General features: G+C 34.7%; 1 protein-coding gene across 1 annotated transcript in view; it reads right to left on the reverse strand.

Annotated features, from left to right (window-relative positions):
* LOC121385142 overlaps positions 1-15738 on the reverse strand; it is an 82732-nt gene that overhangs the window by 19208 nt on the left and 47786 nt on the right. The window contains exons 11-14 of the mRNA XM_041515680.1: positions 14243-14301; positions 5844-5912; positions 2459-2509; positions 1678-1751 (exon numbers count right to left, since the gene is read on the reverse strand). Of these exons, the coding sequence (XP_041371614.1) occupies positions 1678-1751; positions 2459-2509; positions 5844-5912; positions 14243-14301 (253 nt within the window). The remainder of the gene's footprint in view (positions 1-1677; positions 1752-2458; positions 2510-5843; positions 5913-14242; positions 14302-15738) is intronic.

The following is a 15738-nucleotide window of genomic DNA, read 5'->3' on the forward strand; positions in this document are numbered from 1 at the left end:
CTTTGAAATGGTGAAATACCCTCTAAAAACAGACTAAAACTCGACTCCATAACTGTTACTTCTCAGATGCACGTGCATTTTAAAAAATATGAGAAATGTATTTTGTGATATTAAAAGCACCAGGATGACCAAAAACACTTTGAATGTACAGAAATGAATAATCTAAACAATAAAATCTAAGTAAAGTATGATTTGAGTTATCAAAAAAGGCTCTAATAATGAACAAATATGCCTTAGTGTTTAAAAACTAGGGTATGTCCCTTTAAGTCCATCACACATGGGAGCCATCAGTTGAACACGACGTTACTTGAGACTTTGTGTTCAGCTGTTATAGCTCCTAGCAACTTCACCGCAAACGATGTGGTAAGTGCTGAGCTGTCACAAAGATGTCTGATGTATTTTCTCTGTTTTCATTTATCAGTTGGTGAGGGGCGGGACGTAGCCCAGTGGTAAAGCGATTGCCTGATGCACGATCAATCTAAGATCCACAACTGGTGTAACAAAGGCTGTGGTAGGTACTATCCTGTCTGTGGGATGGTGCATATAAAAGATCCCTTGCTGCTGATCAAAAAGAGTAGCCCATGAAGTGGCGACAGCGGGTTTCCTCTCTCAATGTCTGTGTGGTCCTTAACCATATGTCCGAGGCCATATAACCGTAAATAAAATGTGTTGAGTGTGGCGTTAAATAAAACATTTCCTTCCTTCCTTCAGTTGGTCATTTCAGATTAGCTGACAGCTCGTGTAGCCCACGTACAGTGAGATTTGTGTCACACAAGGCCAATAATATGAAACATTTACTGTACTACAGTTTATATTTTTATGAACATGCAAAGTAAAAAACAGCTAAATCATCCGAACAAGAGAGATATTAGCTGAGCCAAAAGTCTTAAGTACCTTTTTGCTCAGCCTCGGTGGTATGGGTAGTACTAAACCAAATAACTGGGTCAAAGTTCAAGGTGCACCCAACTTTTGATAGAGCAGTTAATACAACAAGTCCTGTGATTGGTGATAAATGTGAGTGTGTTGGTTGTAAAAAAAAAATTGTTTCATCTGGGCACAAAATGTATGCAATTATATTTCATCTAGTAGCCTTATGTTTGAAACATTTTGGGGTACATGTAAAAAAATAAAGTACTCCAATTTTGTGCGGAACTAGGGTAGTCATAGATGTTACCCATTATCTCAGAAATGAGCAGCTTTACCCTGAATATTTTCTGATTCACTTTAAGGTTGAGGGGTGGTAGTATTTATATCCGTGGTGTTTATGTAGATTGATACGCTGCAGGTAGGAGTTTTGGCCAGATATGTTACAATTGTCATCTATGGGATTTAATTTGGTGATATACACAGTGTATCATACTAATAAAATGCAAGCAATATACATTTTATTTTATTTTTGTACTTAATAGTTTTAAAACAAAGACATTGCCCTAACATATTTTGTACTTTGTTTCATCCATTGATATGATTTTGAATAAGTTAGATTCTTTTCATTCAGATTTGGCTCCAAATACTTAAAAAGGATACTGAGATTTACACTAACTTAAATTCATCTGAATACTTGTAGTAAGATTTTAAATTTCTGATAAATAAAAATAATTAATAAATATTAGCCCAGTGTTTTGAATTTTGTGTAGTATGTTATGCCATTGCTGCCGTCTCATTGTTAGTTGATACCTTACGGACAGCAGCTCTAAGAATAGCAATAAACCAAGCAGCGTAAGCAAACTGACGAAAACGAACGAGTCCCTCTGAAATAAGACAAAATAATTATTATAAATATTGGCTGGGTAAATAGGACTAGATGGAATAAGTTATGGATGGAAGAATTGATGGATGGATGGATGGATGGATGGATGGATGGATGGATGAATGCATTGATGGTTTGATGGATGGATGGAAATATGGATGGATGGATGGAAATATGGATGGACTGACAGATGGGTGGATGGATTGACAGATGGGTGGATGAGTTTTGTTGAGTGGGTGGATGGATGGATGGATGGATGGATAACAGTAGAGGGACAGTGGTAAAGCGTTTGCCTGATGCATGGTCGGTTTGGGATCAATCCCTTACAGTGGGCCCATTGGGCTATTTCTTATGCTATAGTATGTGCTAGCTTGTCTATGGGATGGTGCATATAAAAGATCCCTTGCTGCTAATCGAAAAGAGTAGCCCATGAAGTGGCGACAGCAGGTTTCCTCCCTGTGTGGTCCTTAACCATATGTACGACGCCATATAACCATAAATAAAATGTGTTGAGTGCATCGTTAAATAAACCATTTCCTTTCCTTTATTGGTAATTTATTCATGGTTCATAACTCTGTCAGAACCTCCTCGTGCTACAGATAAAACTGATAGTGGAATGATAAACTTAGTACTGTACATTATTGTGATTTGCACTTACTAGTTTTCTGAATTTAATCACTCATTTTCCCAACTACTACTGATACTTACTTGAATCTTGGAAAGGGTAAGTTTTTCTCACCAAGTCTGTTCTCCTCACATCTGAAACATTTGTACAGAATTCAGTTATACAGAATTCAGTTGTACAGAATTCAGTTGTACAGAATTCAGTTGTATATACAGTCAAACTCTTCTAAACCGGACACCCTTGGGATCAAGTAAGATGTCCGGTTTTAAGAGGTATCTGGTTCAGAGAGGTTCACTTCTGTACAGATATTTAAAAGGGGACTGCAAAAACCGTCTGGTTTTGAGAGGATTCTGGTTTACAGAGGGTCCGGTTTTGAGAGGTTTCACTATACATGACATTGTGTAGATAATACATGCAGTACAATGTGTGCAGTACAAATGTGTGCAGTACAAATGTGTGCAGTATGTGCAGTACAAATGTGTGCAGTACAATGTGTGCAGTACAAATGTGTGCAGTACAATGTGTGCAGTACAAGTGTGTACAGTACAATGTGTGCAGTACAATGTGCATAGTACAAGTGTGTGCAGTACAAATGTGTGCAGTATGTGCAGTACAAATGTGTGCAGTACAATGTGTGCAGTACAGGTGTGTGCAGTACAATGTGTGCAGTACAAATGTGTGCAGTACAATGTGAGCAGTACAAATGTGTGCAGTACAAATGTGTGCAGTACAATGTGCAGTACAACGTGTGCAGTACAAATGTGTGCAATAAAATGTGTGCAGTACAATGTGTGCAGTACAAGTGTGTGCAGTACAAATGTGTGCAGTACAATGTGTGCAGTACAATGTGTATAGTACAAATGTGTGCAGTATGTGCAGTACAAATGTGTGCAGTACAAGTGTGTGCAGTACAAGTGTGTGCAGTACAAGTGTGTGCAGTACAAATGTGTGCAGTACAATGTGTGCAGTACAATGTGTGCAGTACAAATGTGTGCAGTATGTGCAGTACAAATGTGTGCAGTACAATGTGTGCAGTTCAAATGTGTGCAGTACAAAGGTGTGCAGTACAAATGTGTGCAGTACAATGTGTGCAGTACAATGTGTACACAGTACAATGTGTGCAGTACAATGTGTACACAGTACAATGTGTGCAGTACAATGTGTGCAGTACAAATGTGTGCAGTACAATGTGTGCAGTACAATGTGTACAGTACAATGTGTGCAGAAGTGTTTAGTGCAAATGTGTGCAGTACAATGTGTACACAGTACAATGTGTGCAGTACAAATGTGTGCAGTACAAATGTGTGCAGTATGTGCATTACAAATGTGTGCAGTACAATGTGTGCAGTACAAATGTGTGCAGTACAAATGTGTGCAGTACAATGTGTACACAGTGCAATGTGTGCAGTACAATGTGTACACAGTACAATGTGTATACAGTACAATGTGTGCAGTACAAATGTGTGCAGTACAAATGTGTGCAGTACAATGTGTGCAGTACAAATGTGTGCAGTACAATGTGTGCAGTACAAATGTGTGCAGTACAATGTGTGCAGTACAAATGTGTGCAGTATGTCAGTACAAATGTGTGCAGTACAATGTGTGCAGTACAAATGCGTGCAGTACAAATGTGTGCAGTACAATGTGTGCAGTACACTGTGTACACAGTACAATGTGTGCAGTAGTGTTTAGTGCAAATGTGTGCAGTACAATGTGTACACAGTACAATGTGTGCAGTACAATGTGTGCAGTACAATTTGTGCAGTACAATTTGTGCAGTACAAATGTGTGCAGTACAAATGTGTGCAGTATGTCAGTACAAATGTGTGCAGTACAATGTGTGCAGTACAAATGTGTGCAGTACAATGTGTACACAGTGCAATGTGTGCAGTACAATGTGTACACCGTACAATGTGTGCAGTACAATGTGTGCAGTACAAATGTGTGCAGTACAATGCATGCAGTACAAATGTGTGCAGTACAAATGTGTGCAGTACAATGTGTGTAGTACAATGTGTACACAGTACATTTGTACAAGGTACAGGATACATTTGCAGAGGATATTTGTACAGAAGATATGTTTGTACAGGATACATGTGTGCAATATAATGTATACATGGTACATTTGGGCAGGATAAATTTGTAAGTAGACATGTGCAGAATATATATGTACAGGATATGTGTATAGGAGTATAGAATATACTTGTGCAGGATACAGGTGTACAGGATACATTTTTTGTACAAGATATAAGAGGATTAACTAATCATCGGCTATTGGATGTCAAACGTTTGGTAATTCTGACTCAGAGGAAAAAAATTCCTAATGCAGAAAGTGATATTTTATAGGCACTTTCCCACAAACAGGACAGCACATACCACAACCTTTAACCAGTTGTGGTACACTGGATGGAACAAGAAAAAAACCCAATCAGTTGAATGGATCCACCGAGGTGATTCAATCCTGCGATGCAAGCACCTCAACCGACTGACCTAAATCCCGTCCCCACTGGCTATTAAATGTCAAACATTAAATAATTCTTCAGAGGATCCCACTACATTTGTTACATTAGCAGCAAGAGATCTTTTATTTGCAATTCTCGCAGACAGGACAGCACACACCATGGCTTTGCTATACCAGTTGCGTTACACTGGTTGGATGGAGAAAGACCTCAGCCATTCTATAAGGATCTTTATTAAACACCTACAGTCCATCCCATCATTCTATAAAAATGTTGGGTTTTTTGTATGAAGAAAAGTAAAGTGTTTTGGAAATAACAAAAAATACTATTTTTTAATCCAATTTAGAAAACAATCTGTTCAAAAATAAATAGCTTGTAGTAAAGTCCATAGTATGAAAAAAGGCGTTCCCCATAGGACAGATTATAGTAGTTTATAAAACAATGGGATGGGATGCAGCTCAGATGGTTGCCCACTCCCCAGAGATGCTGGATAAGAGTTTTTGCCCCATTCCAACCAGTTCCCCATGACAAAGGCTGTGGTATGTGCTGTCCTATCTGTGGAAAAGTCTATATAAACCATCCCTTGCTGCTAATGAAAAACTGTAGTCGGTTTTCTTTGAATACGGTAATATTTGTCAGAATTACCAAATGTTTGACATCCAGTAGCTGATGATTAATTAATCAATATGCTCTAGTGGTGTCGTTAAACAAAACAAACAATGTGCTGGGGGTTCAAACATTCCTCATCTTATATAATAGTGGGGGCAGGATTCAACTGTTTCTTTCTCATTCCAACCAGTGCACCACACCTGGTCAAAGGCCATGGTATGTGCTTTCCTGCCTGTGAGAAAGTGCCTATAAAAGATCCCTTGCCAGTTGCTTCTGATGACTACATGTCAGAATTACCAAATATTTGACATCCAATAGCTGATGATTAATTAATCAATGTGCTCTAGTGGTGTCATTAAACAAAACAACTTTAGACTTATAATAGTGTGTCAGTACTTACTTGCTACAGGTCCATCTACTCTCGTATTTGTCGGTAAAACTCTCCCGAAATGATTTCTTCCTTTAAAAGCTGAATCAAAACAACATAAAAATGGCCATGGTTGTGTTGCAAGAAATACAATTTTAAAATGCCAGGGCTGTTTTCAAATAAAACTTTATATTATTTTAAAATTAAAAACTCTAATTATTAATGGTGGTCACAATATATACGTCCAAGGTGCATGATATTTAATTGAAATTTACAAATATTATTGCATAATTCTATTAACATTAAAAATGTTAATTATTGATTTTCCAAATATGTAATTTGTAGACAATGTTGTTTAATTGGTACATGTATATACCTACCAGAACCAACAACTTACTAAGTTTTACAATTTCACAAATACTATGGAGTTAGTTATACGTTGTAAACAACCATTACAGTGTTAAATATTTTATTCACAATATACAACCGATGTTTTTAAATGTGATCATAAGAAATCTTCTTTATTTGTTTATTATTATTATTATTATTATTATTATTATTATCATCACCTTTTTAAGTTTTTGTTTTTTTTAAACAGCCCTGGCTTATTTAATGCTGAAAATAAATGTTATAAGATAGTGAAGAAACATTCCCCCCTTGAATTCAGAATATATTGTACATGTAGATCTCAACCAATTAAATCTCATGTTATATATGCATAGGAAGTAAGGGGAAGGTTGGGCTGGGGTAATATGCAACTCACCTTTTTACCTTTACCATAACCAAATGGTTAGTCATTTAAATTCTCTACGTGGAGATAAATTATTTGATATATATTAAGCTAAACCTAATCAAATTCCAACCAAAATCCATTTAGTTTCATGCAATTTTATGTCACAGCAATCCATGATAATTCTTTTGAATACTAAATGTGTGACTGTTATACCTGGATAAATTCCCCCAAAATGACAAACAATTTTTATAATTACAAACAACACTTCTTTTAAGTTAAATGTTGTTGTTTTTTAATTAGTTTCTAGTATCCTTTTCATGACCTGTTTTACTTGATGACGTCCCATTTGTCCCATTTGACCCATTTGACGTTATGACGTCATGTTCCGAGATTTATCAAAGGATAACATTCAGTTTTTAGTGATGTCGTCCAATCAGAATCGAGTAAGTCATAAAACAGTGGACAGTTTGTAATTATAAAAAGTTTAATATCTCAAAACATCTCCCTCCTTCTCTCTCTCTCTCTCTCTCTCTCTCTCTCTCTCTCTCTCTCTCTCTCTCTCTCTTAAAATCTCTCTCTTTGTCTTCTCTCTGGTGATAAAAATATTCTTATTATTACATCAATGGTTCAAGCACAGTCACTGGCACACATCTCATCAGTACACCCAGTGGTTTCTTGTAAAATAATATAATCTATTATCGTTGTGAGGTATAGCTAATTCCAATCCAAAGGACAAAATGGTTTTGTGTGGGCTGAAGTTTACTGAGATCCATATTATAACATCTTTTCTTGCAGATTGGAATCGCCTTTAAGTTATCTACACCTCACAACAGTGACTGATTCCATTTCTTGCCCACTTACAGGGGAGAATATTCATCAAATGTATTTGCGATATTGTTAATAATAAAAAACACACTATCAGGGACATTAGTTAGAAATACTATCTCCTATCTCATGGTCCATTCCTTAACGTGGTGAGGTTTCTTGCATGTGTCAATGACTCGGAGAGCTATGCCAGCTGGAGCATCTACTCCTAGTAGGGTCACCCAAGCTGGACTGGTCAAAGGGTAGAGACTAGACTAATATGGGCCGGACAGACAGAGGACGCGAGTCAAGAAAGAACAACTATCTAGGAGAAGCAAACTCCAAAATCAATACTGGGCTGGAGAGGCTCAGAATCCTAGCAAGGAAACTCTCGTAGGAGAAGGCAAAACTCCAAACTGAAACCAAGTCCACTGAAGTTAGAGTACAGAAGCTATGTATCAGCATTAGCGTGGAACTCGAAAGGAAATGTCTGTACATGCACCAAGCTCTATAATCATGATCAGTTAGAAATAAAAATGTGAACACTGAAGGAGATTGATTGTCCCCGATGGTGGGCCCACTGCACTAATTCTCCTTCTAGATAGTACTCTACAATTAGTGTAACAAAGGCCATGGAATACACACATGTACTATCATTGTCTGTGAGATGGTGCAAATAAAGGATCCCTTGCTGCTAATTAAATAAAACATTTATTTCTTCCTTCTTCCTGTAATAGGACACCAATGATGGTTGGTTAGTTTCAGTATTGATGACCAGCACCGAGATGTGGGCTGCCTGGCCAACATGATGGATTGTGATGAAAGGGAAGTTTGTTTTATTTAACGACGCCACTAGAGCACATTGATTTTTTTATCTTATCATCGGCCATTGGACGTCAAACATATGGTCATTCTGACACTGTTTTCTAGAGGAAACTTGCTGTCGCCACATAGGCTACTGTTTTACAACAGGCAGCAAGGGATCTTTTATTTGCGCTTCCCACAGGCAGGATAGCACAAACCATGGCCTTTGTTGAACCAGTTATGGATCACTGGTCGGTGCAAGTGGTTTACGCCTACCCATTGAGCCTTGCAGAGCACTCACTCAGGGTTTGGAGTCGGTATCTGGATTAAAAATCCCATGCCTCGACTGGGATTCGAACCCAGTACCTACCAGCCTGTAGACCAATGGCCGGATTGTGATGAAGTCACTGATGATTCAGAATTGGTAGTGTAATCATGTGCGTAGGGTGGGGGGTTGGGGGTGGGGGGTAAGGAACGTTTTATTTAATGATGCACTCAACACACTTTAATTGTATTTATATCGTACCTGACATAGTATTAAGGACTACACAGATATAATTATGAGGAAACCAGCTGCCGGCATACAATGGGCTACTCTTTCCGATTAGCAGCATCTTTTATATGCAGCATCCCATAGACAGGATAGTACATACCACAGCCTTTGATACACCGGCTGGAACGAGAAATAGTCCAATGGATCTACTGATGGGAATCGATCCTAAACTGATGACCTGCTGCCGGCATACAATGGGCTACTCTTTCCGATTAGCAGCGTCTTTTATATGCAGCATCCCATAGACAGGATAGTACATACCACAGCCTTTGATACACCAGCTGGAACGAGAAATAGTCCAATGGATCTACCGATGGGAATCGATCCTAAACTGATGACCTGCTGCCGGCATACAATGGGCTACTCTTTCCGATTAGCAGCATCTTTTATATGCAGCATCCCATAGACAGGATAGTACATACCACAGCCTTTGATACACCGGCTGGAACGAGAATAGTCCAATGGATCTACCGATGGGAATCGATCCTAAACTGATGACCTGCTGCCGGCATACAATGGGCTACTCTTTCCGATTAGCAGCATCTTTTATATGCAGCATCCCATAGACAGGATAGTACATACCACAGCCTTTGATACACCGGCTGGAACGAGAATAGTCCAATGGATCTACCGATGGGAATCGATCCTAAACTGATGACCTGCTGCCGGCATACAATGGGCTACTCTTTCCGATTAGCAGCCTCTTTTATATGCAGCATCCCATAGACAGGATAGTACATACCACAGCCTTTGATACACCGGCTGGAACAAGAAATAGTCCAATGGATCTACCGATGGGAATCGATCCTAAACTGATGACACATAAGGCGAGCAATTTACCACTGGGTTATGTCTTGTCCCTTTTGTTAGGGAAGATAAAATATATTGGTCGGCTGGATGTTTCTAGATGAAGACCACATATATAAAATGCATGTTAGTGTATTTTGGAATACTATAGGTGCCATATTTTTTATGTTACACCTTCTGAAATAAAAATATTTTATCTTCCACACACCCCCACACCCAACACTGTTCTGGGCAGTTGCACTCATGTAGGAAGTGGACAGGGGCACATGCGATGGTTTTTATATATTTATACATGTGCCCCCCACTTTATGGCACCTTCCTATGCCTGCGAGTTGTGTGTATCCTGGAAAGCGTGCTTGAACCTAAGTTAAATATGAACATACAAACAGTTCTACCAATCAATACTTTTTAAATGATGTAATCACAAATGGTACATAATTTCATATATAAATAAAATTAAAGCTGCCAACCCTAGTTTGCAATGTACTTTCTCTTTTTTTTTACACAAAATTAATTTTGAGCTTGAGCAATCACCATCAGAACAACAAGTGAAAAGATTTAAGTAATGTGTCAGGTAATGAAACAAAAAAACCAAAACAAACTAAATGAAAAATGTTTACATTGCCTAATAACTATAGGTTAGCAGCTTTAAAATGTTCATTATTACACCGACTTGTGGCCATTCTCTTAACACCAACACTAGAAGTTGCCATAGATAGGAGAACAGATAAGAGTAATTTGTTAACAGTGAAGAATACTTAATATTTGTCTACATTCAAGTACTAGTACTTTTTCATTTATTGAAAAATTTGCCAATCAAATGACTTTTGTTTTTCAAATATTTTTACTGGGTTTTTTTTTAGTATATAGTCAAAGACAATTTCTTACAAAACTTTTGAAATATTATGATGTAATATTTCAAAAATTAAAGCCAATCAAATGCCTTCTTTCAAATATTTTTACTGGGTTTTTTTGTGAGTATAAATGGTCAGACAATTTCTCACAAAACTTTTGAAATATCACATAATAATATTTCAAAATAGTTGTTTCAAACTGGCAGCCAATCAAAAGCCTTCAGTAATTTATTGAGAATACATGCTGTCTAGCAGTTGTGTTACATTTTCAAACATAGCAACACAACAGAGGCACAACATTTTTTGCAACCAATCAAATTATTTTGAATTATCTGTATGAATATAACTAATTTTTGAAATGAAAACAATGTTGTGCCAAGGACTATATCATGTATATCATGTAGTTATGAATCATAATAAAATATCTAACAAACTTGAAATGTTCTGTTGCACTGCATTATGGCTAGTAAAAGTTAGTAAAAGTTTAAAATGTAAAAGTAGAAATGATTTCTTGTTAAAAATAACACAACACAAAATAATCTACAAAATCCATTTATTTTCACAGTACATTTGCTTCACTTTTCATACCACAAACATAAGTTTTGTCTGTAAAAATTAGAACATTATCTTTTGGAGACAAGTATTTAAAAAAAAAAAAAATCCTAAACAAAGTAAAATAAACTACAAATGTATTATTATATTTATCAAGAATTTACATTTGTTTCTGTTTTTAAAACTAAAAACTTGTCTTTACACATAAAATTAAACAACAAAACCAGTACTCCTCAACATAACATTTAAAAAGATTTTATATAAATAAATAAATGCCAATTAAAACAATTATTTTCATAATTCAAATAATATTTTGGGATTACAAGAGACATTAATAAACGCTTGAAATTTGTAGGTAAATATAGGACTTTTTATATAAAATAATTTACTAATTACTAGTTATTAAAGAGAAGTATAAAATGTGAGTTCTAATTAATATATATCACAGTTCTGAATGAGATCAATAAATCTCACTTTATAACGTCAAATAAAACAAAGAAATATGAGCTAGTAGAAAAACAACAGAAAAAAAATAAAAATTGTTTTTATTATGTTCAATTTGCTCGAGTTATAGCCAGAATTTATTACTGAATTTTCTTAATTTTGATTGTAAGAATATTAACTTTATGAGAATATTAATTAGTTTGAAAACTTCAATATAACATTACAAATAAAAATAATAATAATATCTGGGGTTTTCTCCATCTTTTTTGTGTGATTTGTTCTATTGTTTTGAAATGGTGGAATGGAGGTGTCAGTTATTTTTATGATTATTTAAGTTACAAATTATATTTATCAACAAAATATAACCAACAGAATTATTGTTTCAAATGTCTTCTCTCCCCTTCCAACAGTAAAAACAACATATTATAAAAAATAATGTTATATTAACAATAATGAGCATTTTGTTCTCGGAGTACTAATGAATGAACATACAGACATGACTACGGTATGTCATTAGCATGGTCTACTGTAACTTTTAATCTCAGAACAGATATTATGCAATGATTTTCTATGAATATTCATGAATAGTCTATTAATATTCATGTATTTTACCAAGAAAGTCTAAATTCTACCACATGTATGTTTCGTAACATGATCGTTTTCAAATAAATTCCTTTTCATATTGACAATTTCACCCAAAACTATTATTTAAATCTGTCCATTCATTGATGTAGACTAGTCCATTATGAAATACTGGGGTGAAAGAGTCAAAATGTGTGAATTTTAAATACACATACAACACTAGTTACCACTGACTTCCCATAATTCAGGTGTTTGTTAAAGAAGTACCTTTTAGAAATGTTTATCAAAATGTTGTTTTCCCCCTTTTGTTTGAAAAACAATAACTTAATTCTAACTTAAATAACACAACCAAGAGAATGAATAGTTTGTAATGTCTCTATTCATATATGCATCACAAGTTATGTTTTTAAAAAAAATCTCTGCTTTCATTTATTCACCAATGAAAATGCAGTACTTGGCACAACACTATCCAATCATCCATTAGGAATTTGATTTTCAAATTCATTAGCCAATCATATCACAGTGTTTGCGTGAGATTCAAACTGGGTGGAGAGCTTCTCTATAATGGTGACTTTTGATTGGCTGTAGAGTTAAGGTGGGTGGTGGAAGACTTTCAGTAAGTGACAGTCATCACTATGGCAACATTCCAGGTCAAAGTTCAATGTCAGGCTGAGAGAGGCCACGTCAGTGATATGTATAATAATTTGATCCGTCATCGTAGAAATAGCGAGGATTGTTATACACTGAAAAAGACAAGAGAACGCATCGTCAGTGTTGTATCTGATTTATTCCAACAAACGACATACATTCATAACACTGTACCATTCCTTACAGCAACAAGAGGGAACTAAAATATATTTTTAAAAGAATATGCACAAAAGTTTTAAAACTAAAATAATTGTGCCATTCAGTTTTTAAAAAACACTCCATATATATATATATATATATTTTTAATATAATTGTTTGGTTTTTTATTTTGAGCTGAATGAAGAAATGTTTTTATTTAAAGACATACTTAATGCTTGTTTATTTACAGTTAATTAAGAGAGGAAACCTGCTGTCACTACTTTTATTGATCAGCTAATGTAGTTTTGCTTCTTTTTTAAAGATTGCATAATAAATATAATTTTTAAAACTAACATTTTATCAAATATGTATAATGAATAACATTTAAAAACTAAAATAATGATTTGTATTCTTCACTTTTATAGATAGTTCATAATATATAGATCTTTTAAAAGCTAAAATAACTCTTTTCTTCAATTTTAAAGAAAATGCATAATAAATAGAATTTTAAAAACTACGGAATTTTTATTTATGTGAGAAAACAGAATTTCTAAACAAACACAACAACTTAAAATAAAAATTAAACAATATCAGGTGCTTTAGTAAATCTGGACATAAAAATTTCAATGTGATAAATTCGTAGAAGACCAAAGGTTTTAAGAGAAATTAATAACATTTAAAAAAACAACTGTTAGACACAATTATTAAAGTGCATAATATATTTTTTAATGTTTTAAAACAAGTTAAAACTTGAAGGCAAAAATTAAAACTGTTAATTGTTTTGTTTTTAATTTTAACCAACATTTATTAGAAAATATACTGGCCTCACTATTAGTAAATATGGAGAAATGTTTTTCTGGGGCGGTTTAATTTAAAATTATTAATAAGTTTTCAATTAATAATTATCTTGTTTAATATAAGAAACAAATGTTGCTGTAAGGAACGTACGCTATTGAAATATTCTTCTTTATAAGGTGAAAAGAAAGAAAAACTCCCTTTACAAAAAGGCCGTTAACCGAAAAATTATGTTTGCCAAAAACGCCGAAAAAGAAAAAAAATCACGATACTTGGTTAGCGAAAACCAAGAATGTATTTTGCATGCTGAAGTAAACAAAGTTGTTAAAATGTTGCACAATGAATACGTTATTAAAATAATTAATAATTTTATAAACAATTATTTCACTTCCAGAAGACACAAAGAAATATAATATTATTTAATGCAAAAAAACAAAAGATAAATTTAATTAATTACGAACAGAATCTATCAATAACATCAATACATTCAACAATTATGCTCCTATAAATAAGAATTTTTTTTTTTAAATCAGAGTTACTTATGTATAATACAAGCTAATAATTTAATTTTGTTTTTAAATATTGTAAACAAAAAAAATACTGTTGAATAAAAATTCATCCAATGATAAAACAAAATAACAAATTAAAATCATATAAACATACAATTTTATAAAGGTATAACAATATAAAGTAAATATATATCATGCTTACTAATATTAGGGAAACATGACATTGCTCATGCCAAACTCACCTCTCCCACCAAACGTAGCGCCTCTACTGAAAAGGATAAAAACCACCCCTGTAACCAAGACAACATACATGTAGTCAATATCACATAATATTGTAGTAACTTGTAACCATACCAAAGCCTTCAACGTATGTCACAGCAGGTGGTCTAGTGCACAGATTAAATGTTTCCTTTGTAAAGCATGTGATATTCTGGTGATTAGTACCTATTTCATTAATTAACGAAAACACAAAATCATCGTCTCATCAAATACACAATATGGTTACCTATATGTATGTGTTATAACTGTTTCAAGAAATGCTCTGGTATTTGTTAAAAATATTTCAGACCGTACAACGATGTCAGTCACGTTTATGACTAGGCATAAGCATACGAGACAGGAGGGTACATGTATGTGGCAGCTGGAGCAAAACCACAAATTTGGGCAAAAAGTATACAGAAATTTTGAAAAAAAATGTGCTAACCATATATTTCCATCATTCTACCCTCAAAATTAATTGTAATGTAAAAATGTGTAGTGACTAATTTACAACCCTATTTAGCTGTTTGCTAGTAATGCTAATATGAATAAATGTTGTTATCCAGATTCGGGCAGTTTCGTTTAATTTTGGCAAAAGCCAGCCTGCCCACCACCCTACAAAAATAGGAGCCTGTATGTGACTAAGCCGAAAAGTGACCAATAGGAATTCATGCATAACAACATGTTAGTATTTAACAGAAATCGGCACAACGAAACCATTATCAGTAAATCAAAATCGTATCTCTGTACAATGCAGAGTTCAGTGGATATTTAGCCAAATAGTGGCCGATTCAATGAATCTCTATCTAATGCCTCGTCTATAGGAGGACAGCCACTCCCGAGGAGATCCTTTACTCGATAATATCTCCTTTCAGGGCTAACTCTGCCACTCGTCAAATTCGCCAATCGCAAATTTTAAGAATTGGGAAATTTTATTTTAATTTGGCGAAGAAAACAAAATGTGTACTGATTGATATTTTATTGGAAAACAGCTTATAGGTTTTGCATTTTCGAGATAATCTGGCAAAACGTTTTGTTCACCCAGAGCTATCATTGCCTGTTTCACCATCACAAAGAGGACTGCCACTCCCAGACTAGTTCACTAAATCAAAACTAGCGTAGTAGAAAATTAAATAAATAATACAAAACTATCTTTATTGTTTGCTTACAACAATATATAAGGAATACAAATATCCTCCAGGACTTCTAGATTATGGTAGCCCCACTCCCATGGCTTGTGATATTCAATTTTGGGCTAGTAAATAACTGCTATTGCCATGCCATGAATTTTTTTGGTAAAATGTTGCAGTTAAGTTATTTTGTAAATATGAATATCCTGACCCCACCCCAACCCCCAATGTCAGTGTTTTTAAGCGCTATCTCCCTCTTTAGGTGACATATCTGATTATTACTATTATTTAGTAAAATTGTATTAACTTAAAGTAAA

This window comes from Gigantopelta aegis, chromosome 11 (genome assembly GCF_016097555.1).
Source record: "Gigantopelta aegis isolate Gae_Host chromosome 11, Gae_host_genome, whole genome shotgun sequence".
Classification (NCBI taxonomy): domain Eukaryota; kingdom Metazoa; phylum Mollusca; class Gastropoda; order Neomphalida; family Peltospiridae; genus Gigantopelta; species Gigantopelta aegis.